The sequence below is a fragment of the Anser cygnoides genome, chromosome 2 (assembly GCF_040182565.1).
Source record: "Anser cygnoides isolate HZ-2024a breed goose chromosome 2, Taihu_goose_T2T_genome, whole genome shotgun sequence".
NCBI classification, from domain to species: domain Eukaryota; kingdom Metazoa; phylum Chordata; class Aves; order Anseriformes; family Anatidae; genus Anser; species Anser cygnoides.
In genome coordinates, this window is record NC_089874.1 from 37,837,134 (window position 1) to 37,862,660 (window position 25,527).

At 41.9% G+C, this 25,527-nt stretch overlaps 1 protein-coding gene across 3 annotated transcripts in view; it reads right to left on the bottom strand.

Annotated features, from left to right (window-relative positions):
• Positions 1-4,569: 4,569 nt before the first annotated feature.
• The window catches only part of RFTN1 (raftlin, lipid raft linker 1), a 96,217-nt gene continuing 75,259 nt past the window's right edge, over positions 4,570-25,527 (bottom strand). For all 3 annotated transcript variants that reach the window (XM_048070339.2, XM_013171948.3, XM_013171947.3), the window contains 4 exons: positions 22,203-22,318; positions 11,779-11,882; positions 10,315-10,396; positions 4,570-6,957 (listed from right to left, as the gene is read on the bottom strand). In XM_048070339.2, coding sequence (XP_047926296.1) covers positions 6,565-6,957; positions 10,315-10,396; positions 11,779-11,882; positions 22,203-22,318 — 695 coding nt within the window. In that variant the 3' untranslated portion in view covers positions 4,570-6,564. The remainder of the gene's footprint in view (positions 6,958-10,314; positions 10,397-11,778; positions 11,883-22,202; positions 22,319-25,527) is intronic.

Below are 25,527 nucleotides of genomic sequence, written 5' to 3' on the forward strand. Positions count from 1 at the left end.
TAGAAAATCTCATCATAGAAATGTTGAAAATAATAATTTAAAAAGCTATAATGAGAGAGAATTAATTATCCGTACAGACAGTTCAAGTCCTTAAGTGGTAGATTCCCAGTCTATACCTGAAGACCTCAAAAAAGGAACATTTAAATTACTACAAATACTAAGTAATATTGGATTATTTTAAAATCTGAAACAGATGAGGCCTCCTCTTTGTTAGTGGTTCTTTTCCTTGAGCTAATATTTCAGAGAGTGGTCAAATAGATAATGCAGCAAGCTTCCTGCCATCAACAGCCCTGTAGTTTGCCTTAAAGTGAGGTTGCAAATATGCTGATCCCATCACCTGGTTTTCAGCCTGGAACAGCACTGTTGGTGTCAAATAACTTTTCAAGGATCCCTTCTTGGTACTTGGGTAAAAAGGCCTATCACCAGCCCAGCTGTAGTCTTCTCCCAAGAAATTGTTTCAGCTTCAGTCTGCCGAGTCTTGGCACTGTTAACCTCTTTCATCAGTCTCAGATACATTTTACAGGTTGTAGGATGCCTCCTGCCCCATCTGCACTCATCTCGTCCTCAGAAAATAGTGAGACAGCCGAACAAGGAACCTCCTGGCCCTTGCTTTGAATGCAGCAGGAGAATAGTGCTGGTACGTGTGGTAATTGTTGCAAAGTTGATTGAACAGACAACTAACTCAAATAATCCTAGAGGTTTTAGCAAAGTGAGTTTCAAAGGAGGAAAGCTGGGCTTCCTGCAGTTCAGAACAAACAGAACTTAAGGAAACAAGGCTGCACGTTCGATTGTGAAGAGGTGAATAGTGCATTACGGATCTTAAAGATCTGTCTCAGGCTAGGCTTTTGGGGAACAGCACCGTGTTGGGGGTTTGCTTGCAAGTCTGCATCTCCTGGTGAGCGCAGGCTCATATGCTTGTGCTTCGATACCTTACAGCACTATACGCAAGCTGCAGTCGCTTGTCCGCTCAGCAGTCCCTGCAGCCCAGGGGGAATGTCCCATCAGATTCCCTCCTACTGAAACGAGGGGAAGGATTCTTTCTGAGTTCCCCTATTTCAAGGAACGGTTCCTTGTTCAGTCACTCCGGAATGTAAATAGGACAGTGTGCTTGTCACAAAGAATAAAACCAAGGGGTTTTGTGTTCATGAAGATCACAACTGACGGGTCAGAGCTTGATGCTTGAAGGAAGCAGGGTTTTTCCCTAGAAAAGTGCAATAAACGGGGCTCTTGGGAAGTGTGGTGCCCTAAAACAAAAACCCAGCGAGGTTCCTCTGTGTTTTACCAGTGTAATGATAAAAAGATTCTGAGAAACCTTTATATGTTATTTTCCTTATGACTTTGAAGTTATTAAGTGTATTATAAACTGCTTTACCCTTTATTTCCCTTAATGCACATGCTTTCTTCAGCCCAAACGACATCTCTTTCATAAACCACTCCTCAGACACGCACCAAAATGGCCATTTAACAAAAGGCATCTCAAAGCCCTTTGCTTCTGTAATCATCCTCATTCCCTCTAACCTCTTTCTGTCATCCCCGGTTACACTCAGATGGAGAGCTGTGGGGCAAAGACACATCTCTCTAATCGTACGGTTTCACCCGCTTGTGTAGGGGTATTAAAAACTCACCCACGCTCCCCTCTACAGCAAAGGTGATACATACACACACACACACACCCTGCCGTACCAATCGCCTCAGTTACTGTTAACAAGAAGTTCTTTTCTTACCTCGAAGTTATCCTGCCAAAAGGCCCTGAATATCTTAGCTCCATAATGCATATAACGGTAATAAATGTCAGCATCCCCTGCCGCCATAGCTTTTTCCTGTTGACACAAACATATCTGAGAAGTCTCTTCTTTCTAGGATTTAATGGTCTTGTAGTGAAACATCAGTTTCACCTTAAAAGCCTTTTATTAGATCCTACTCCGTCATAATTGAAGCAGAAAAAAAAAAAAAGGAAAATTAATTAACCTATATAAACATACGCTGTACAAATAATTAAATAAATGTGATGCTACTCTAGGCTGAAGGAAACAGAAAGCAACCCCTGCTGTTCTGAAGCTACTGAGTTGGCGAAACATTCTCTTCACACTGTCAAATCGTAATATATCATTTGAGAAAAATGTTTATTCATCTCATGTTTGTGCTATCATCTACGGAAAGACTTAAGCAGAAAAAGTAGACTAACAGTTACTTTCCTGAGAAAAAATGGTAGAATGAGGTGTGTGTTCATCTCCACACTTAGATTTACACTTCGTGAGGTGGTCTGTGAGTTACCTGGTGTTGCAGCTTCATTGGGCTGAATCGTTTTTGTCCTCTTGTGACATTTACTTTAGCAGTTCGCTGTGTGCTCGTCTGATACAACGAATATGAAGCATTCCTATTGGATTTGCATTAATTAACTGGAAAATAGTGACTATTCCGTTATTACATCATTTTAGTTAGTAGGGTGCTTTTAGAGGGAATAAAAGAAAGCACTTACATTGAAAGCCTTTTCTTCCAGCCCTTCAGTGTATAGGTAAGGTACTGATTAGAGTCAGCTGCCACATTGAGCACCACAGGCACCTTTCTGCTGATGAAGGCTTTTGCGAGGATAGCCTTTTAAATCCTGAAGCACGTTTCCACTGACAACCTTGGATACAACTCTTAATTCATAGGTGCGTTGGTATTGTTAGCCAGCACTCTTCATGCCTTTGAGAAGCATTTATTGGCAAGAAATTAGTATCTGCTCTTCTTATGCTTTTCAGTTACAGGATGATGAAAATCCTGCATGAAAATCGAAAAGTGCTTTATTTCTGCCCTATAATTGGCTCCCTGAGGCAAACGTACCGAGTCACAGAAACTACAGTGAAAAAGCAGAGTCTCCACATGCTCACCTCAGAAACTGAGGATGATATAGGAGCCAAATTAAGAAAAAAATAAAACCAACAATGTATATTGTATATTGTTTTCTGCTTCATTTCTAGCTTCATTTCCATGCGTATGTGAAAGCAACTGTGCGCTATGATTTCAATGAAATTGTTTGCAAGTACACAGACCAATTAAAGAAATTATGCAAGATGAAGCGCCAGATACAACTTCTGTGCGTTTGGCCTCTCTTAAACTTCACATAAACTATTTTGACACCTGCACATTTTGGACTTTCAACCCACCTTCAACCCCTGTATCCTGACCCCCTGGTGCTGGTTTCAATATCCAATTGTATCAGTTTCAATATTCTTGATTTCAAAATCAAGGGATTGTTTCAGCAATCCCTTTCCCATCCTTCACTTAATTTAGCCTGTTCCATCCTCTGTTCCATCTTCATTCAGCCTTTACATTTCCTAAGTTGTCTGTGTGCCCTTGGAACCCATCCTCTCTGACACTTGTCTCGTTCAGAGGCCCGCTTGCTCTAAGCACCACCGCCTCCTCCTGCCAGCTTAACCTGCGTGCTCTTCCTTCGAGAGGCAACTCCTGCGACTGGTCTGCACCTGTGAGTTCTGTGGTCTCACAAGGAAGCATTAAAACACACCAGCGAGCCACCTGCCTGTGCTGTAGCGCTTCATGGTCACTCACCAGCCCACACGTGTGTCGCACCGTACCGCCGCCCCCAGGCTCCAACCCGGGGTGTGCAGGCAGCACTCGCCGGTGTCTCCTTCCCTTGCAGGAGGCACTGGGAGGCTCTGTCTAGCTTGGGAAAAGCACAGCTTGGGCTTAAAAGGGTTGGTCTCCATGGGGAAGGAAGGGGCCTGGCTTCTCGCCCCGCCGCCTGCTGGGGGTGACAAAGCCTGCGAGGGAGCTGGGTGCTCAGAGGAGCTGTGGCTTCGCTGGGAGAGGTCAGTAGAGTCCTGCCCCTTCCCTGCAAGCTCGAGGTAGAGGCGGTGGCTCCGCAGCCAAACGTCCCTTTCAGCCTCTCCCACATACAGCCCCTCCACTGCTGGCCAGGTTTGCAGACACGGGAGTTAAGCTCTGGCCTAGCCATTTCCCTTCTCTGTTCAGGCTTCAAATAAGGTGCCGACTGCTTGCCTTCATTTCCTTGGCCACTGTGGTGGTCGTGCTTTTTCAAGCCTAAAATGGCAAAGAAGGCCAAGATGTAAAAAACACGTTAACAGATTACTGCTGTACCCCCAGGCCGCCTTTGCAGCCCTCCTCACGCCTGTATCATGGCTGCACGGTGAGCTAAGCTCACACATTGACTTGAGATGGGGGCACGGTGAAGGTACATGCACAACTCCGGAGAGCCAAACTAACTCGGACTCATTCAGAGTCACAAGCTGGAATTGATTACATGAGTATAAAACCAAAACAGTTCGCCCTTTTTAAACTGAAAACCAGCAATTTTCTTGTCAAACCTGCCCAACCCTAAGCCGCTCCGGCAGGTACAGGAACAGAGTTTGGTATCAGACGAGGAAACCTCCTCACAGAGCCTACGTGCCCTGTCAGGCCGGTGACAGAAAACCAAGAAACCAAGAAGTCGTAGCACTCAGTGACTACAGCTAACTCTGAAGTTAGGAACTTCAACATCGCGCCGAGACCCCGAGTTCCTCCTTTTGGGGACAAACAACTGGCAGTTGAGCAATTACCACAAATAGAAAAGCTCCTCATGAACTTTATTTCTCTTCAGTTTTGTAAGCAGTTGGGATCCAAAAGAGGTCGAATTGCAATCCAATAAATGCTTTCGCTATTCAAAAGTATTTGCAAAGTTCACTCTGTTGCAACACTTTTTGCGAGTAAAATGTTCATTAAATACAGTTTTTTTTTAAACAAGGTTAATATAAAGCTAGTCCTTAAAACAGAAACCATCAGTAGAAGTATCCTATGATAGTAAAATTTGCAGACAGCTACTTTAAACTGTCCAGAGCAGAGACCTTGTCTTTATGTGGAACAACTGAAATAACAAAGTTTTGACGTTACTGGAACTTCAGCCTAATATCAAGACACAGAATGAAATAATTGAAAAATACCGCCAGAAACTGAATTTACTTACAGTCCTGTGGTTAAACCACAGAATTCAAAATAAATACTCTTCAGTCAATCGATGAAAAAAATATTACAGTACTTTGTAGGTATGAAATGGAATGGTTTGAGTGCCATCATCCCAATTAAATGACTATTCAAAATGGCGTGATTTTTCCCTTCTCTGCAGTGTTCTGCCAACTGTACAATTTTAAGGCATGGAAGAGGCTTTTGAACCACGCTAGGTGTGCATTTGATGCAGAACACGGTTCTTCTGTTGTACAGCATTTTGGTTAGAAGAGTAAGGAAAATTATCAGGCAGAAATCAGTCCAGGGAAAAAGCAACAAATCACTTACAAAGCTTTTGCTTCAAAAAAAAAATATGAACAGGGAAATTCAGAATATATTTCTCACCTTTTTTAGCAGATTGCGTGACCACTTCTGAATAGGGATCAAGGTGGTAAAGAAGAGAGAAACAACTAGTTCCTACATTTTTAAGAACACTGAAGTGCTTGGAGAATATTGGTACAGAAATTATATTACACATGTACATTCACTTGTAAATATTTTAACATAGCTCCAAACATAAAAATGTTGGTAATGTTACAGAATTCTGTTAGGTCCCAAAATATGGTTACTTGTATTAAAACAAAACAAAACAGAACTCTATTAAGGTATTTGTATTCCGTAAGGTCATTTAGTGACACGTGTAGGCCACTGACCCCTGCTATTTGTGTATCATTTTAGTTCTTTCCCACAACGTATTTCATAGCAATGAGGAAGTTGGGGAAAATCACATGGAAGGGGCAGATGGTGACATCTAATTCCTATTTTAGTGAAGAGCCACTGAAACTACTCTTAACCAGCTTTGCCATTTTATCTGCTTTTCTGTCTTCCAAAACCCCCACAACTATTGCTGAACTTGATTGGCAAAGAGAACGTAAGCAACGGGAATAGGAAATGTCATTTTATATTGGAGTCATCTGCCTCACACAAGTGTATCATGCAGCTTGTTTACCCAGTGTGCCTAAAATAGGTATATGATTTGCTTATTGCTTGAAGATCTGCAAGAGTTAATAAAATTCAGAAGAGAGTATCATCGGTAAATATGCTGTTTGAGATAAATACAGATACGGCCTTCGTATCTAAGCCTTCCGATTTCAGCCTGTTTAAGCCCAAATACCGTTTTCATGACACTACAAGCTTAATGACAAAATAACGTATGGCACAGTAACTTCTCCAGCTAAGATACGTGGACAAGAAAATATTACAGAGTAAAATCTGAGCCAGTGGAACGTTCGCCTTGAACTAGATACAAACCTATTTTGCTACGGTCAGTCACAGAAAAACCCGAGTATATCTCTGTCCCTACTTTTCAATTTCAAGTGTACCTTTAGGAGTAGGGCCTTTCCCACTCTGTAAAGTGGATGGAATTTTGGCATTAATTTCTGTGGGTTAGAAAGCCCCGTGTAGTTAAAACATCGAGACAGCAGTATGCTAAGGAGCAAAATAAGTACAATGCCAAAGAAATGCTGAATTGAGCAATGGAGTTAGTGATGGCGATTAGCGAAATCTGTTCTTTTGTCTTGGCAAAGTATCAGCAACTCACAGGATTCCTGAAAAGTCGGTCTTTTACTCACAGCAAGAGTCCGCATCCAGTCCTGCCCCCTCGCTCCCGGGAGCGCAGTCCTGCCCCGCCACTCCCTGCTCCTCGCACACCCCGGCGCCGTCTTCATGGGTATCGCAGCCAGCGAGACACGTTTCCTCCGACAATGCCCCATCGTGATGGGTACCTCTGTCGTTGCTGCCGCCTACCTCATCTCCCAAGTCTATCACGTCACCCAGCTGCTGCTCTGGGTCAGGCCTTGCTGCTGCTGAGATTTGCGCTTCTAAGTTTCTTGTGTTCTCCGTGACTTCGAATTCCTGCTTCTCCGACGTCTGCTTCTCCCCGCTGCTCAGCTTGGCCTTCACAGATTTCTTCATTTGTTTGTTGTGCATGTCATCTTTGGAGAACCTCCAGTGAAACTACAAATAAGAGGTGCAAATGTTAAGGGCCACTTGAAATAATCTCAAGCTGATGTTTGCTTTCCTGAGTAGAAATGTTTTTGTTATTTAGTTTTAATTCAAAGTTAGCCTGCCCAAAAAGACCTAAGATGAAAAAAATTGCGTGACTAAATCAGACGGCCTTAAGATCATTTGTGCCTACATGTACGCACCTATTGCACAGAGAAAAAAGACTGTTACACATTCTGCTTCTGCTGTTTTATGTACCCAGTAGGTTCCTTTCTAAAAGATATTTCATCATTGGGGCCCAGGGCATCCTGGCAGACAGTGTGCACTGCGTGGAAAGCAGGTCTGGAAAGCTGCACAAGTGCTGACAGAGGAAGCAGTTATGTGGTATTATTCCGTCTTCCTCCACCAGGCTAACAGGGGAACTAGCACTGTATCCAAAACTATACCCAAACAGTAAAATACTCTGCTTTTTGAAGAGACAATACAATACTGTCTCTTGCGGCATTTGCCACAAGACTTGCCACAGCTGTTAAAACAGTGTTTTAACTACTATTGAAAGAAAACAAAACAGCCGTACCTAGAAACCTTGAAATACTGACTTAACTGGTCTAACATAAGCAGAGTCTGACAAATATGTCATTAATACACAGGCTTCATTCGTCAGAAAAAAAAATGACTTCTCAAGAAAAGGCAGACCAGGTTCCAAGCCACAGCTGAGCCATCCTACAGCACGCTAAGTCCATGTGGACACGCACGGCCATTTCACCAGGGGTGTCCACGCTGAGGCAGATTCAGGGATGGGTTAGGAGGAAGTGCTCAGTATTTTCCTTATGTCACAAATCAAAAAGCTGTTTTTTCCCCTGCGACCGTGGCTGTGTCAAAGTTGGTCAAGAGAACAATTTACATTCATAAATGTTTGATTTAGCTATTTATTCCTTAAGCACAAAGCAGTTCAAAGCCCATTAAGTTTATTAGATTGCAAAGACGGAGCAACGCTCTTTCCTGCTGCTTGTCAGAAGGTAGTATTAAATAAAATAATAAGAAAATGAAAGAAACTGGCTTTCACAAGATTCTTGGTTTAACTTAGAGGAAGCTTTCTTTCCTTTTTCTATAAATTGTAATGGTATTTAAGTGAAAGATAACTTCTCAGTTCTGGAGCTCAATTGTTTAAAATTCACAGACACCTGAGTGTTTTCCTCTTTGATTTGCAGAAGTGCTGGACACCCACAGCTCCTTTGTAACTCAAAAGCTCTCTCTGACAGAAGACAAGATCAGAGCCCTGAACATGATAAAGATCAAACTGTAGGAGATTCTGCATATGTATGTGGAGTTATTCAGGTATATGCACTGTATTTCACCAAAAAAAAAAATGTATACAGCTAGTTTCTGCTGAAATAAGCACCACTTTTTAATGAAGTAAATGAACATGATTACCTCATCATCAGTTGAATATTGCACCAAGAAGAGTACTTGTGTCTTACCAGAGAGAAAAAGAAGTTCTACCAATCCTTGCACGTTTTCTTTTCTGTTCACGTGGCTAAACTGAACAGCAGCGGGTTGGTAAGCACAGATAGGATGGATCAGTTTCCAACACTGCAACATCCTTTTAATCTCATCAGTGTATTTCCCTCCACAAAGTGGTTATCTACAAACATTTTAGACATGCCCTACCTAAGCTGAAAAAAACCCTGAGAGCTTGTGATGTTACATGTGCAGAATATTCAGCAACTTAATCAAATGCTAAGCTTGGTGTCTTTGAAGTGACTCATAACAGCCATTTACAGACGTTGGCCAAGTCTCAGAAATATCTATATAATTATAACCAATGTGCCCTATTTTCCTTGACCTTTAGGCTGAAAATGCATGCTAGTAATTTTTGCCCTCAAGTGTGTCTGTATATTTAATACTGCCAACAAGTGAATCCTTTGTTTTGTCAACCAAACGTTGTTAAATAAGTTTTTACATCCCCGAATGAAAAAATGTAAGCAAATTATTGAGTCATCTGCACGGTATGCATTTGTTATTACAATGCAAGAAAATAGCATCATACTGTTTTCTCTATTTGAAGGCTTACAATTGATTACAGCTTCCCGCCCCTTCAATTCAAACCACACAAAGTGGTAGTAAAAGAATGACCGAGTATGGGCACCCTAACCCTTATCCCAACATCCCTTTAATCACTTGAAAACAAAGAGAAGAAACGGGAAAGACGGGCTTTGTAGCAAGTTCACAGTGTAATTTGGCTCCAGCTTCACTAACGAGAGGGTAAATCCTAAATCACAGCCATACTCCCAGCAGTTCTCTCCTACTTCGGTCAGTTCAAATAGTTTCCTGTTCTCCACTGTACCTAAAAGGTGACTTTCACAGAACCAGGCTCCAATCCATGGCTTTTTAGATGAAAACTATCTGTAGTTACCCAAACCACTGGGTAAAATGCTCTTAGTGCTCAGCTCCGCTTAGCAATCCCAATATCCTGCTCTAGCTGAGCTTCGGCAGGGCCTCGAGCACACCAGTCCTTCTGATGACATTTGGCTAGCCAACACTCAGGCAGTTGCACAGAGCTAGAAAAAACTGAGGCTGTATTAGCAACCTTTTCATCACTTGGTTTTGGAGATCTTTTCCACACTTCACCTGGCTTTCCGTTCACTCCCTTCTATGCTGAAAGGGCAAGGCAAATTCAAACACGATCGTAAGGTCAGCACTTGCCCAGTTTCCAATTTAAGGCAGTCCTTGTATTTCCTCCTCAGCTGTACAGCCTGACAGGTTTGGGCAGGGGTTCCCACAGCTACACTTTCAAAAAGGGAAATGTGAATACGTATGTGTATCCACAGATGTGCATTGTTAGCTGTCAGCTACCTTCTCTGATCATGTAGGTGGATGCAGGGGACTTTTTTGCTTACATTCTAGCAGGATTTGTTAACCCTCTAGCACTGGATCGAAACATTAGCCACGATCAGGCCTGCACTGTGCTAGGCTCTATCAAAATGTGTAGCAAGAAAGAGAACAATTTAAATAGAAAAGCCAGGGAATGGGTGAGAGACAGTTGTACCAGTTCCACCTTGCAAGTCAGTGCACATGGGCAGAGAATTGTTAAGTCACGTATGCAGGTTTATGACAGAGCTGTAAAGAGAAATCTACCTCTGTTCTGCTGCCATGAGTTCAACAGAGAATGAAATACAAGAGCTTCCACATCATCTGAGCATTTTCTTTCATTTGAACAGTTCAATTCCTTGTGTCTTGCTACTGTTTACCAGGCCTCTTTATCACAGAAATGTTGAATAGGCCATTTTTACTTCTATGGGAAATCAATTACAATATTAAAATTCTGCCAACAAAACACAAAGAAACCAGGAACATAAGGTTATTTACCTTGGATTCTTTCTTCTTTGCTTTCTGGGGCAAAGAAGGTCTCTGAAGAAATACAATTTGCTTTGTAGATAAATTCCCTTCCCTGAAAAGAAACAAATGCACACTCCTGAGAATGAATTAAATCCACATGCAGCACCGTTCAAAGTGAAAATCCATCTCAGTCATTTATTTCTGCAGGTCAAAGAAGAACAAAATGAAGAATGACCTAAACATTGCCTGTCCCCAGTGTCTTTGAGCAGCCTGGTATTCTGGGGGAGGAAGATTGACTGGTGAGCCTGATAGTCTGTGACATAACTTTGCTGAATGTTTTAGCATTAGAGTGTAACCAGAATAAATTGTTGCGCAGAAAAAGCAAGAAACCTGAGTCCCAAGGTGCGTGTGCTTAGCAGAGTCTCAGTGACACAGGAGGGCTCCCTCCCTCCCTTGTGGGGCACACATCCCAAATGGGGCTTTGCACGCCCCTACAGGTGTGCAGCAAGGCAGGAGGCACAAGCAAATGCCACCTGCAGCTGGATTTGGGTGCCTTCTGCGCTGTCAACCTGACCCGTGTCACTCAAGTTAGAAATGGGACACAAAAAGCCAGAAGAAAAAAAAAATATATATATATATAAACATGCCTTTAAGGGAGGCTTAAAAATCGTAATTATGATTTTTCATTCATTCCTATATTTAAACATACATGAAAGACTTAAATCCTATTTTTCCACCAGCACAGATGGCCTCTACTTTTTAGGCTTTTATGTGTTGAAACAGTCTTCATCTATATCTCATAAAGAACTGGGCATATTTTTAATTTTTTAAGATAAAAAATAATGAGCGATCATATTGGTTTATATATAAATATATTCCTGATTCGTTTAGATCCAGAATGTTTCATCTTTGTGATTAACAAGCAGGACGACTGTTTTTCACCACCATTATGAAGAGTATTCTTAAGTGACTTTCATTTATGTCTAAAAGCTCCAAATATTAGTAACAGCAAAGTAGACCCCACAGCGATTATATATGCAAACAAAGCTACTAGAGTAACGATGTACTCATCTCACATGGTTCTGCTCAGCTAGACTGTGTACACCAGCAGCATTAGACAGATACTGATTAAGAATAAAATAAATTTTCTTCAAACTGGCAACATCTCACTACAAACCGAACCGCAGGTTTTGGTTCTGCTCTAAGTGGAGCTTTTAGGAGATCCAGTTCCGGGGTACTTTTTTTTACACAGAGGCAAAGCTAATACCCAGAAAATAAGTGCAGAAACCACAGGGCCATGCTGCATTATTTTGCCCACCAGACATGTGCTTCCTGCCCTCTGTGGCTTGTGATGCTCAGGAAACCCAGCGAACAGCTGCAGGTTTGCGAGGGTAGCTATTGTGTGCAGGCAAGGAAATCTCTGCACGGAGAACTGCTTGTGGTGCACAGACAGTGCCTTCACGGCCGAAAAGCAGTGCTCGCCCCCCTCCCTACCTGTTTGTCTTCACAATTGGAGTAGGAAGCACACACGTCAGCTGCCAGCCGTACATGGCAAGGGAGTTCAGCAGTGGAACGTAGTCTGTCTGCACCTCGGCTCCCTAGGAAAGAAAAATCAACGGTTAACATCATCGCTTGGAGCGTGACAGTCATTGTGACAAAAATAATAATAATTAAAAAAAAAAATGCACGTAGGTTTTCTGTGAGGGGGAGGGGGGTTTTGTGTTGAAGTGAATCATTTTGCACGTTCTGCTACGCAGGAAGGAAAACGTGAGGCACAGGACCAACCACCAGTTCATCCCAAGTGTTAAATGAATTTCCTTAAAATGGTAAACATCTGTGATTTTTTTTTTAATAGTGCCTAAATCATCCATAAAGCTTTCTATGTTTCCAGATCTGCAGAAGACAAACTCATTGTATTTTATCAATTATCTCCTCCCAGGCAAAAAGATATTCAAGAAGATAAAGGCAATGCTGCTTTGCCCAGATTCTGCACTCGTCTAAGCTAAAGTAAATCCTGAAGATCTGTCCTGAGATCTGTTAGGTGACACTGTAATGGTGCATCAAGAGCATGGCCAGAATGGCCAACAACAACAGAAACAAAACGTAAGTGCACGTCTGTTCCTTTTATCGCCCAGGAGCACACATCGCCTCCTTGTTATTTTGAATCAGGAAATCCGTGGGCGAGACCGAAAACATTGCCGTTCTGTGTAGAAGTCTGGCTTTAGTCACAGATCCACACGACAGAGTCTTGCTAATGCTCCTTCTAATAAACGGCAAAGCCTGCAATTCACACATAGAGAACGACTGGTGATTTCAACAAAGATTGCTCCAGTGAGGTGTCTAATTGCCAAGACTTCCACTAATTTAGTGAATAGATGCTGCAGCACATTTACTGGTTTTTAATAAATGCAAAGCAGACAAGTGGCTACCACTGGCCTCTACAAATCCAGCTATATTCCATCACAATAACAGTTGGATTGGCCAGAAAGCTCAAGCGCTTGCACTGGTTTCACGTGCATGCAAGGAGTTTTAATTGCCAATTCTCAACACTGGGTAAAGCACAATACTTTCCTCAATGTTAATCAGAGCTCTTCCAAAAAAAAATCCATTTATTCTGCAGAAATAGTCATTTGAACAGAATTAATCCAAATCCTGCTTTAGGATTTCAAAGTATTTGGGTGATTTCCAGCCTCTGCTATTCCTTTCTTCTAATGCATGTACTACAGGTCACTTGATGTCTTCATAACTGAATAACTGCCTGACCATACCTATTCAAAACCTGATCTTGGTTGCAAATAGCTGAAGAAGCTCTACCACTCCTGCTTAAAAAGGAGAACATTTGAAAAATCTACCCCGGAAAGTGCCTGCAAGAGAGCACTCAACTAATGTCACCTCTGATTTCTGTGCAGAGGCTTTCAGGGACTTTTTACAGCTACTTTACTACATCAGCATGTACAGACCAGCACTGCTAACTCCAGGTGAGGAAAGAGATGTCCTGCAAGAGGGGAGCAATATCATGTGGCCTCTGACTCCTTTCCTCTGAAGCGATCAGGACAGATCAGACAGCTGTGACTGTGGTAGATCCAGAGTCCGCCCAGACTCCCATTTTCCTCCTTGCCCTCCCCTCTCTCCACAACTGTTTTTTAAAATAGAGATTTCAAGGGTAGTGCAAAAAATGATGACGTATCTAGATGCCTTTAATAGCTAACATCTCGAAAACAGATTAATCACACACTGAGATTTATCAGGTTGGTCAACAACGCCTTCCAAAAACACAGATGAAAATTGGAGCATTAAGAATAAGGTCAGAGCACCCGGCATCACCAGCCCACCACGAGGCACCTGGAAGGACATGTAATAGGATCTGACCTATTCCTGTCAAACAGTGTTTGTAAATGAAAAACCAGAGGGAGCTCACTCATTTAGGGAGCGTAAGAACAGCAGGTCAGGAAAGACTGGCAAGGCAGACCTTGCTTGTGCCCCGAGCAAGTTCCTGTGTTGCAAAGAGGACTTCTATTTTGAATTCATTGCCTAAGGTCAGTGATTACCAAGGAGACCCTTCTCCTATACATCAGGATGCCCAACAAACACGTCAAAAAACAGACAAAGATTATGGCAACGAGGAAGGACATGGGCACCACGCAGAGCTCATTTGGCTGCTGCAGAAGCCAGCTTGTCTCAGGGATGTGCTGTCGCTCCTGCCGCAGCCCGGGGTCCCTGCAGGCTCTGAGAGGCGAGGAAGGGCTGCGGGCGGACCTGTCTGACCTGTCAGGATTAAGCACCAGCTGCAGCAGATGAGGTTGCATTGCACAGTGCCAGTGCTGCAGAAGGGAAAAGAGAAGGTAAATCACATCCAAAAGTGTAAAGTTATCGGAGATTAAGTCGATTAAGCTCAAAGAAAATAAAAAGAAAATATGGAAAAGGGAAAAAAAAATCTGTTGAAAGAGTGCTGTGCGACTGCTACAAGAAGGTGGTTTATTGCTTTTTGTATGGGCTGGTGGCTGACACCACAATTTGCATGATGAACTGCTTGGAGGAAGGATGTGTGTACATTATGCAGAGGTACACACCTCCTCCGAGCTCCACAGGCCCTTTAACAAGCCCTCACCGACTCTGCACGACGCTTCGGTGGAGTCCAGCACTGCACCTCTTCCCAGGTCCCTGGGGGAATGAACTCCTCCTAATGATTGCCTTCGTTTGTAGGTGACAGACAAGAGAAAGAGTCGCTCCTGAATAAACAGGTGTAATTCATACGGGCTTCTAGCTCCTTCCTTGCAAATACAGGTAATTGCAGCTTTAAAACCACAAGAAATGAATTATCCGTCCCCCCTCCTGAATCAGCAGCCATAATCCCATCCCACAACCAGAATTCGCCTACCAGCAGGAGTCATGGTGGTTATACAGACCTCAGGACAGCTAGACAAAGGACTGGTGTCATACTAAATGCTTTCCTGGGCAAAAATGCTCCTAAACAACAATATACTGGGGGCTGGGAGCAGAGGAAAAGAAACACCTCATGTTTATTTTATATTTAATACAGTATTAAAATTGTTTTATCTACTATTATTTCAGATGGTGGTAATTTCAAGCACACGGTTTCGTAAGAGGAAATTTCCGTGCTCTTTCTACCTAACAGATTCGGGTTTGAAAACCACCAGGAGCAGAAAGTAGATGCCAAGGCTCTCTCTACTGAAAAAGAAGTGTTCAAATAATGTGCCTCAAACCGGGAGACATTTCATTCAGTGAGAGGGTGGAAAATTTTAATTAACTTGCTTCCCACTCTCCTGTAGATGATAAGTAATCTCTGATCACACCTTGAGTGTCAAGAAGCCAGAGCATATTGAGCTAGGTTTTTCCCTTGACTTACACCACATGAAAAGAATTCATTTTATTTATAGTTGTATTGTGTGTTTTCAGGATTTTTTTTTCCTTTCACAGAAGCTTTTGCTCATTAGAAAAGAATAAAAAATATGATTAAAAAATGATGAAGATAATATCTAGGGCAAGCCACACAAACAACGGCATTAACATTTTTTCTTTTCTTTTTTCCCCCCTACTGCGGCAATTTTAACCACAGCAAGATAATAAACACGACAACTACTAAGCTCTTCTGAGACTGAAAAAAGTTCATTAGAAATCATTCTTTTCTGGGTTAAGTGAATGTGATTTAGTTACAAGGCAGCTATGGATTGTCACTATTTAATATTTTTTTCCAACGTGGATTAAAGAGTGGAAGATTGAAAATCCCATTAAATAAATCTTAATAAAAACCTTTATGAGCAAATCCTAACAGACTGCACGCTAAGGTCTATGGACAGATGGCAAAGAGGATGGGAAGTGAGAAACGCGGCCGCTTTGCGAGCAGCAACCTACTCGTGGGGGAAAACAGACAGTGCGTGGCATCCCAGTTCCTTACAAAAACACAACAGAGAGCAGTGGCTCCACTGCCGCCAGAGCCACAGCTTTTGCTATTTCACTGCAGGAAGGAAGAGGGATTGGTGAAGGTAAGGAAGGAGACAAGGAGACTAAGTCCAAGCTCCAAATTGGCAAATGATTTCTCCATTCCTTTTTCAAACTTGTTCCATAAAAGAATTTCTCATAATAATGTAACACTATCGATCCATTAAAACCATTTATTGCAAGCAAAAGAGAAGTTCCGCAAGTGTTTCAGCAATAAATGTTGGACTACACTCTTCTAGTATTGTGCTCCTTCTAAATTTCAACGTATAATGTATCACAGAACCTTGTTAGCAGACGTGCAGTGAGAAGTCCGCCAGCTTTACAGCACAGTGCCGTAGGAAAACAATCGCCCCCCCCCCCAACCAAACCAAACCAAACCAAAAACACAACAAAAAAAAACCCCCACAACAACAAAACAAGCAAAACAAAAAACAAGAATAAATCAATCTATGGGCAGCCTTTTGCTCATTATCCCGGGTATATGTACTTTAGACTTCTTATTAATGACTACTTGTTATATGTGAATTCATGCACAGTGAACTATTTTTGAGAGTATGATGAGGCTTCAATACTACACTGGGTAGCGTCCTGTTGAGGCAGTTTTTCTGAGATTCAGAGGTACCCAATCCCAATTTCAGTACACACATGCACTGCTGAGCAGTATTTACATCTGTCTCCGTGTCAAAAAAAAAACAAAAAACCCTCCATGTGTATAAACTCGTAAAAATAAACGTTTGAGTACTCCTGATATTGCCTGCACATTTGTGTAGCAGCACTGTTTTGCATTTATAAAAGCAGAGGACAGGTAGCAAAAGCTCCTTGAGGTGAATGTATTGACACAGCGCGTTCCCCTCAAAGGAAGCGTGGAAACATCTTATGAAATGTGTTAATCTTAATATTGCACAGGGAGCATCCACATGACAGGACAATTCCACATAATTGGCCACGGAGCACAAGAAATAAATATGATTTAGCAGTCCATTAATACGTTTTCTTAAATAGCTCTGGTATTTTTAGTTTCCCAATTCCTGCAACATTTGTGTGCTATATCTTTAGGTGAGTGCTATTTTTTCCATTTATCCTTCAACTGGTTTTGGACCAAAAAACAAGCCAAAATAAGCAAAAAAACTAACCCACTATCTGAGAACCTGTATAATCCAGGTTGCCTTACCACACACAGCTTAGTCTCCTCCACACAGCTTCCCCGGTGTAATTTCCCCCAGTTATACCTTATTCTCAGACAGCCTTTGGCTTCTGCAAAAAGTCTTTGTGCACCACTTCACCCTTATGAAACTAATAACCTATTTCCAAGCAAGAAACGCAGCCAAAGAACAAACCCTCCGCAGCCCCAGGTCCAGTCAACGGGGGAGGAGACCTTGAAAAATGCCCTTTCCTAACTTGCAGGGTTGCGTGCGTCCCAGCGCCTGCTTCCTCTGCTCCCCTAAAATGCCGAGGCCCATCTTCTACCTGCCCAGCAGCAGCACGGGGTCAAGGAGGTGCATAAGCCAGTGCCCTACTGCCTGGGTGAAGATGACCTGCTGTGAAAAAGACTTGCGCCCTTTGTGAGACTTTATAAAGAATAAAAGAGGTCTGAAATGCCTCTTTACAGCTGCTTCTTAAGTGGAAGGATCAGATCTGGTATGCTCACTTTTTCCTGAAAGATTTTATGGCTGAGTGGGAACTAATTCTTACCTGTGATCATGTCACAAACCTAGGCAAAACGTTATGGATAGGAAGTGAATTTTATTCAGACTATTTTAAATCCTGTGCTTTTCTACCCATTTAGCTCAAGTGTCCTTTACTCAAGTGGAAGAAATGTTCGCGTTGTCAGATTTCAGTACTTTGAGCACCACAAGGAAGTATTGGAAAGTTCCAAATTCATATGGCTAAATTTATCCAAAAAAAAAAAAGGATAGATTCACCTGTGCATTTTAATCCTATATAGAGCATATGTCTACTGATTTCAGTAGACAAATATGTAGGTATTTATGCTGCTTTTGGATCTTACATAAAAGAAAGAAATAACAATTATAAAAACCTGTTAAAGATAACAGGCTCCTGAAGGTTTTGTTCAGCTTTACTTAAACAACAACAAGGGGCAAAATACTGAAATACTATGCCCAGACAACATAGATGTCTTTTGGATGGTAAAGAGGGTCACTCACAGAACTGCATTTCATGCCCATCGCCATCAGCTCCTTTGCTGACCTCGTCAAGCCTTTCTTCTATGCCTAAAACAGAACTGGCTTAATTGACGTATGACCTAAGTCGAATCTACAGTCAAATCAAATCTTCATGTCCAGCGAATTTTTCTAAAGGCTTACATTAAGGCAACTTGCAACCTAGGCTCAGCAGAGATCATTTTTAAATCTTTTGACATGTCACATGGTAAAAGATTTACCATGTCTACAGAAGACACTGACCCCAATCAGTTTTGAAAGGGAAATGGCAACACCGTGATATATTTGAGATTTTATTCATGCTGGTGTACCAAAGATATGGTACAGCAGAAAATAAAAAAGTGATGAATCGCAAGCTGAAGATCTTCAATGAGAAAATATCTGTAAATTAAGGACAATATTTTCAGAATGAACAAGACTTCAGAAGAAGAACAATGAAGAAATCAAAAATAAATATTATAGCACTACTTTAAAGACAGTACTAGCTATTTTGTCATGGCTAATGGGGGAGAGAAGGTGACAGATTAGAGTTGGGGAGAGGGAAATCATGCAGGCTTTGATTAATCAGAGCTGTCTACACACATTTGCCTACACAAGCAGAATTAAAACCATCATACAAGTTTTAGGGCTAGATCTCAGAGACGGCAGTGGAAATAACATGCCCTGACATTTTTACAGTTAAAATGACAGGGATGAGAGCAGCATTTTGTCATTAGAAGTCCTCTGGTCATTCACAGAGGATGTCACAGCTCTACTTAGCTTGAGAAGAAAGAGTTAAATTACTCAGAGCTATTACATCCTGTCTGCTGCTTGGCAGGACCACATACTGTGACAGCTGCAAGCTTTACATCCTCTGCAAACTGACATTTTACACACAGACCCAGTGCATCACACTGTTCAGCTTGTTTTTTCTATTAGCCTTAGCAATTAAAAAGGCAGCACTTTCCCTGCTAAGAGGTGTGCCAGCCCCTCTCTTTTGCCTTTATGATTAAACAGCAAAACTTTATCTTTTCAGTGAGAAAGGTTCTCTCCATATATATATATATATATATATATATATATTACTGAGGGCATCAGTACATGCTATATGTCTTCCTGTCTTACACAGCTTTCTTTTGTTGTGGCTGGGATTCTATTCATTTGTTTCTTCTTAACTGGGATACAGCACAATAAACTTGCAAAGTTCAGACCACATCTGAACAAGTTCACAGCTCATCCAGACAATCAGATCTGATGCAAATTTAAAACCAGAATCCATTACACACATTCATGTCATGCTGTCGGTCAGTGCCTCTACTGCTGCCTTGGTATATACAAAAATAACAAACGGAAAAGGTTAATCAAAATCACAGCTAAACCTGTATCAAAAAATAAGAAATTCCACAATAATGAGGCATTCCACTGCTCCAATACTCTCTCTGATAATATTTTGAACTACCCATAATAGAAATAAAGCATTTACTGGCATTAGGACATATTCTGTCATTACCGAACTGTCTCCTTCCTCCCATTTTACAGTCCCTCCCTCTGCCCCTTCATTATTCCATGCTTACAGCAATAAGGGTGAATTCCAACAGGATTTAACAGAGAGGCAACTTGGTCTTCTGGTTTGGACACTGGGCAAGTGCCTACAGATTCTTCCGGCTCCCAGTATTTATTTCACTCATTTGATAACTTTACTTATCTGTGCCTGCTATCTCTCAGAAAGCACGAGGCATGAAATATCCAAGAAGTTACTTAAATCTCAGGGGAAGAAAACAGAGGTGGTCAGCTCTGCTCTGTCTCTATCTGGGGAGAACCTTGCCAAGAGTTCCTCAACGCCTCGGCCTCCTTCAGCAGGCTTTTTCTCCTCCATTTTCAGATCAGCGTGTAGTGCACTCATAATATCCCCAAAAGACGGGCACCTGACCTCAGAAGAGCAAAATTGCCAGGAAACAGCCAGCATCCAGATTTCAAATTACAGCAGAGAACAATCTGATCACACCAGCAAGTTGTGTACATGCTGCCAGTTTCTGAAACTGCACACAGACCTACCAAATCTTGTGTCTGGAACAAGAGGTCCTCCACGTTAGCCCTCACACAGACACGGTATGCAGCATTACAGCATCTCTTGACACACCAGATGGGTTTCCTTGCTTGGTTCCTTAATCTGTTGACCAGCTGTGCCTCCACCCCGGGACAGTTAACCAGGAGAAAGGCATTGCTGCTACAATTAGGGCAAATGATGCTCTACCTTCCAGGGCTCTCACGCTTCAAGGGGCCCTGCCAGAAGACACTCCTCGGCTGTATCCTAGCTTTCAGTCACTGCCATCACAAGGTTCCCTTTATCAGATGCTGACCTTGTCATGTAGCTTGAGGCAAACTTTCTTATGTCCACCGAGAGCAAACTACGAGGTATGTAGGGAGCATCATGTGTAACTACATTGCAATATCCTTCTGAGTCTCACAGAGCCTCTCGCTGGTTGTCTGAGAAAAGCCAAACTGATTCAGAGCAAGAATCCATTTAACTCAGAAAGCTGTCTCCAATGTGGCTCTACGGGACACCTACGGGAGAGTAATATCACGGCAAGCACGTAGGATACCTGCCCCAAATATTTAACGTATTTCCTCAGCACAGCACGTGGTTTAGTTTCTACTGAAACCAGTTGGTGAGGTGAGGTGAGGTGAGTGGGGAGGACCGGGGGGTTCCCTTCAGAAATGCACACCTCATTTGAACTAAAATGCTTGTACAGATGCATAGATAGAGATGGAGAAGACAGGAACTGTGGAAGAGATGACTTTCTCTACCCAAACCCATCTAAATTTTAGAAGCCACAGCATTCTCCAGAAATGCGATCCACAGATCTACCTTCTGCTGCATAAAGAATGACCTAAATTACCTCCTTTTTGCTTGTTTGCAAGTGGCCCTTCACTAGTGCCATTTGAGGGCTCTCATTTTTTCAGATGCATATTAGCACAAGAAAAGCTGCTGTTAACACGTTACACTGTTCTTCAAAAAGTTTCTAGCCATTATTATATGGCCATTTCTCGCTACACTACAAAGTCATCATCTAATAACCAAACTCTTAACCCTAGCCTCTTGGAATTTCACACATTTAGTCTAGCATCTGTCCCAATTTTCCTTACTTTTAGTAATCCATACTTTTGGCATGTATGTGCCTTGCTTAAGTCTCTCTTAGGATTTCACACCATTTACGATATGTTCTAAGCTGGAAGATCAAGCATTGCCTTTATAGATACCTAAAATATATTTCTGGCAGACCAGAGTAATTTAACAATAAATAAAAAAAAAATCTGAAAGTTAGCCAACAATTTCTTCTTTACCCCTGTGATCTTTTTGCTTCTTTCAGCAAAGTATTTTAAGACCAGTTTTTTAAATACCTACCTGTGTACCCAACTTGCTGTGGAAGATCTGTACTGACTGATCTAAACGGTGGTTTTACTGATCTGAGTGTGCATTTAGATCAATAAAAAGTCAATCTATGACACGCACAGTTTGTTTACAGGGATGTACCCAGAACATATGTTTTTTTCAGCATATGAAGGAGGCCAGACAGAAGCAAATGTGATTATTTCTGCACTCCTACTCCATATAAGTCTATGTAAAGGGCCACAGCCTTTTTAACTGCAATACTACACTGACCCACATGGTCATATTCCCCTTGCAACCAATGGAGATACTCTACAGTTAATCTAGCAAACACCTGTATTTTTGGGACAGACAGCCTGAGATTCATTGCTCACCACCACCCGCATTGCCCTCTCTTTCCACTCACCCAATGAAGTATGGAAAGGATCAAAATAGTATCAAATATCAAAAAAATTTATGACAAGAGGGAATGGCCTAAGTTGTGCCAGGGGAGGTTCAGGTTGGAAATGAGGAGACATTTCTTCTCAGAAAGAGAAGTCAGGCACTGGAGTGGGTTGCCCAGGGAGGTGGTGGAGTCACCGTCCCTGGGGGTGTTTATGGAAAGGTTGGACGTGGTGCTTAGGGACACAACTTATTGCATAATATTGGTGGGAGGGGGAGAGTTGAACTAGGTCATCTTGGAGGTCTTTTCCAACCTTAATGATTTTATGAAAATCAAAAGAGCATTGTACAAAACGAGAGTGTGGTTAACTTACATTACTAATGCTGATCCCTTTACCCCAGTCACCTGTGTGCTACTGCTGAAGGACAGGTAAGTACGTAAGTCTGCCTCCATCCAGCAATTTGATTTACAAAAAAAAAACAAAAAAAAAAAACAAAAAAAAATCTAAGAAAAACTGCACACATACCTTCAGTACAGTCCACTGTTCTACAACAATAGCATCGTAGCCCTGCATGGTTTTACTGTCTTCCACAGCAACATCTTCAAAGAGAAATACTCCATCCGTTGTTCCATGAAAGGAATCTGTGAAAACGCAGGGTTATGAGTAAGCTCTATGGAAGACAACCCATGTGTAGCAAGGCATTTGAATTTATTAACAGCATGTTGTTCCAAGCATGTTAATAGAAGTGCATGGACTTCCGTCTGAAAGCCCAGTTATATTAAATGAATGAAACTAATATCTCTAGCAGTTTTTAAGAGCAGCCATCACTGTCCACTCTGTTATTCCAGAGTCTGTCATCAAAAAACACAGCTCTTGTATTTTGAGCAGGCACGATGAATTCAGCCCTCAGTTCAGCAGTACTGTTCACCTAAATGAAGTTATACAAACATTTACAGGCTGAAGACCATGTATTATGTTATATCAACTTCTCAAGGGCTTTTGTAGGTACGCTGATATTAACAATATTATGCACTCATCCTCCCAAGTCAGAACCCTATATATGGATCAGGCACCGCAGTTACAATGATCTACGCGGACAAAGGATGATCTGGCATATTTGAATGCTGTGAAAGAAAAGATACATTCATAACTATTTCATCAATTTATAAAGGCATTTTGACCATCTGGCTTAGTGGCTCTCTACTCTCATTTGTATTCCCAGCATGTTCAGCTTTTTTTCAGAGTACACATACTATTCAAGTTACTTCGGCACCACTTTCTCCTTGAACTTAGCTGTATACTTGATTATCAGCAGTCACTCCCATGGGCAAGCTCTCATTTTTTATCAGCTTCATGACACAATAGACTCCAACTAATTGAAAAAACTGACTTACCTTTCCTTGCTAAAGTAAGATAAATGATGAAATAATAGTCATTTCTAAAAAATAGTACATAAACAGTATTGTACTCTTTATCAACACAGAGAACTCCTGTCACATTGTCATAAGCATGTTCCTCAGCCTGCCTTTCTGGTTTAAATAACACATTTACCCTGTACAACTGATTATAAAGGCCTTGTTCATCCCTGGCCTGAGTGTTGTATTTTACACAATAGTTTCTTTGCATTTTTAGGAAAACAGTGTTCCTTGCAGCACGCATGTCAAACTGACAGATCCTCCAACTGACTTGTAGGTAAGTCTGCTTAGCTGTTTCAACAGGTCCTCCTACTTTCCCTGGTGGATGTTGGTCAAGAAATGCTAGCAGGGTGGCATCACATATCAAACTCACAACCAGTTTTCACAAAGGAGGAGTGAAGAGGATTAAAAGGCTTCTTACCCTTGTCAACACAGTCTTAGTCAACACTTTATATAACCTATACTCAGTTTATTACCTAGAAATGCAAAGCCCATGAAAAACTAGACGACTGCACTTGAAGGCTCGTGTCTAGAAATACATGTGGCAAGACCGTTGTTGCAGGTGTAAGGCATTTGCACACCCCCTTGCTTCGATAAGCATGGTCCACTACTATTTTTGCTGGTTTCAATCAAGTCATTCAGTTATAAATGAGCAGATGCAAATACTCATAGATAACATAAAACCAGATTAATTAACTATTTCTGTTGAGGAGGAGGAAAGTTGTAAACCATTTAATAATTCCCACTCTCTTTGGGATTCTGTTAGGAGACTCAAAGAACTAGAAAAATACACTGTATACCTTCATGCTGACAACCTCCCCAGACAAGATTTCCGGTAACTCCATTTAGACTAATGAGGGAGAAAGACTCCTCATCACTACAGTGATTAAAGCCATTATTACACAGCGCTCAAAGGTGGATAAACTGGACTACAAAGCAGTACCTCCTGTCATCTAGATAGATTTCTCATCTCAGTGAGGTGAACATTCATTTTTGCTGTGAAATAACAAGTAAGATCACTAAAGAAGCTGGGTTACAGGTTGGAAAACATAGGGAGAACAAGCTTGTCACATCCAAATGGGCACAAGACTCCATTACCATATTTTATACAGAAATGGCATTTTGTTAGGTCCTACATTTCAAAGCGGGAACCAACCCAACTTCTGTGCAATACATCACATTCCAACACCCCAGCCCACACCCAAATCTATTTTAGGATGCACAGCACGCAAATAACCTTTTACTTTTCTAAAGCAGGGTTCACAGGACAGCACCTAGGGCTGAAAGCAGAATCCCATTCATCACCACTACACACAGACATCCGAGTCTTGTAAGGGAAGCTTGGTACACTAGCAGTGCTCTCGCCTCTGTATAGTGAGTCCTGTTAATGAAATTCTATGTCACACTGTTGGCACAACTGCAGCTTGAGCTCTGCCCACACATTTGCTTAGCGAATTAGTAAGCGATCAAAACACAATCAGCATGCGTGTGTTTACACTCTCTCATAAATCATCCTTCATGCTTCGCTCCGCTGTGCATTCCACTTGCACAGTTCACAGCTCCCACATATGTGAACGTTATGGCACATATGCAACGTTTTAGAAACTAATAGCTGAGCTTGTGAGACCCTACAGGGAGCAGACAAAGTTGACTGCACTTCCTTGTTGGGTGTACAGTGATTACGGTCGAAGGCTACATCCCATCAATCCTAAGATCCATTAATTTTTTGGCTGGGAAAGAACCAGATAGGAATGAGAAAACTGGAAGGGGAAAATTGATGAGGGAGCGACAGCTGCTGCATACTGGTGTCTGTTCAAAAGAGTGATGCTGGTGAAGGACTCTGTAAGAGAAACTGCTCGATGACACTCATTAGAATTTCCCACCTTAACTATAACCAAGTCTTCCCTCTACCTGTCATTCCACAACGCTTAAACTTTCAGGCCATAAATACGTGTCTGCCAATTCTCACACCTTGGCACTACACCTTCCCTTTTACAGGTCAGCTACTACCTTTCCAGCTAAAAAGGGGAGGTAAAGAGTAATTGGACCATGAATTTCATCCCATATGAAGCATTTGGGATGCTAAGAATAACAGGGAAAAGAGAAATCAGAACGAGAGATACAAGGGCTGTCATTTGGAGAAGAGGCACACAGAACCCATGTTATAGTGTCAGGATTAGCAGGAACTTCAGGGAAACTCTTACACAGAGATGTTGAAGGGCAAAGAGTTAGACGCATTGAGCCTACCTGCGACACCTTTATCCCACAGATGCTGTAAAGTCTGCAGCAACTTAGGCCACAATCATGTTCTACAGGTGAGATTCGCATCACCTGACATTACATATTTATGGCATAGGTGTCAACAGTTGAATTAGTCATCAAGGCTCTCTTTTACAATTGATGCAGAGAAATAACCATTACTTCATTCAGTACTT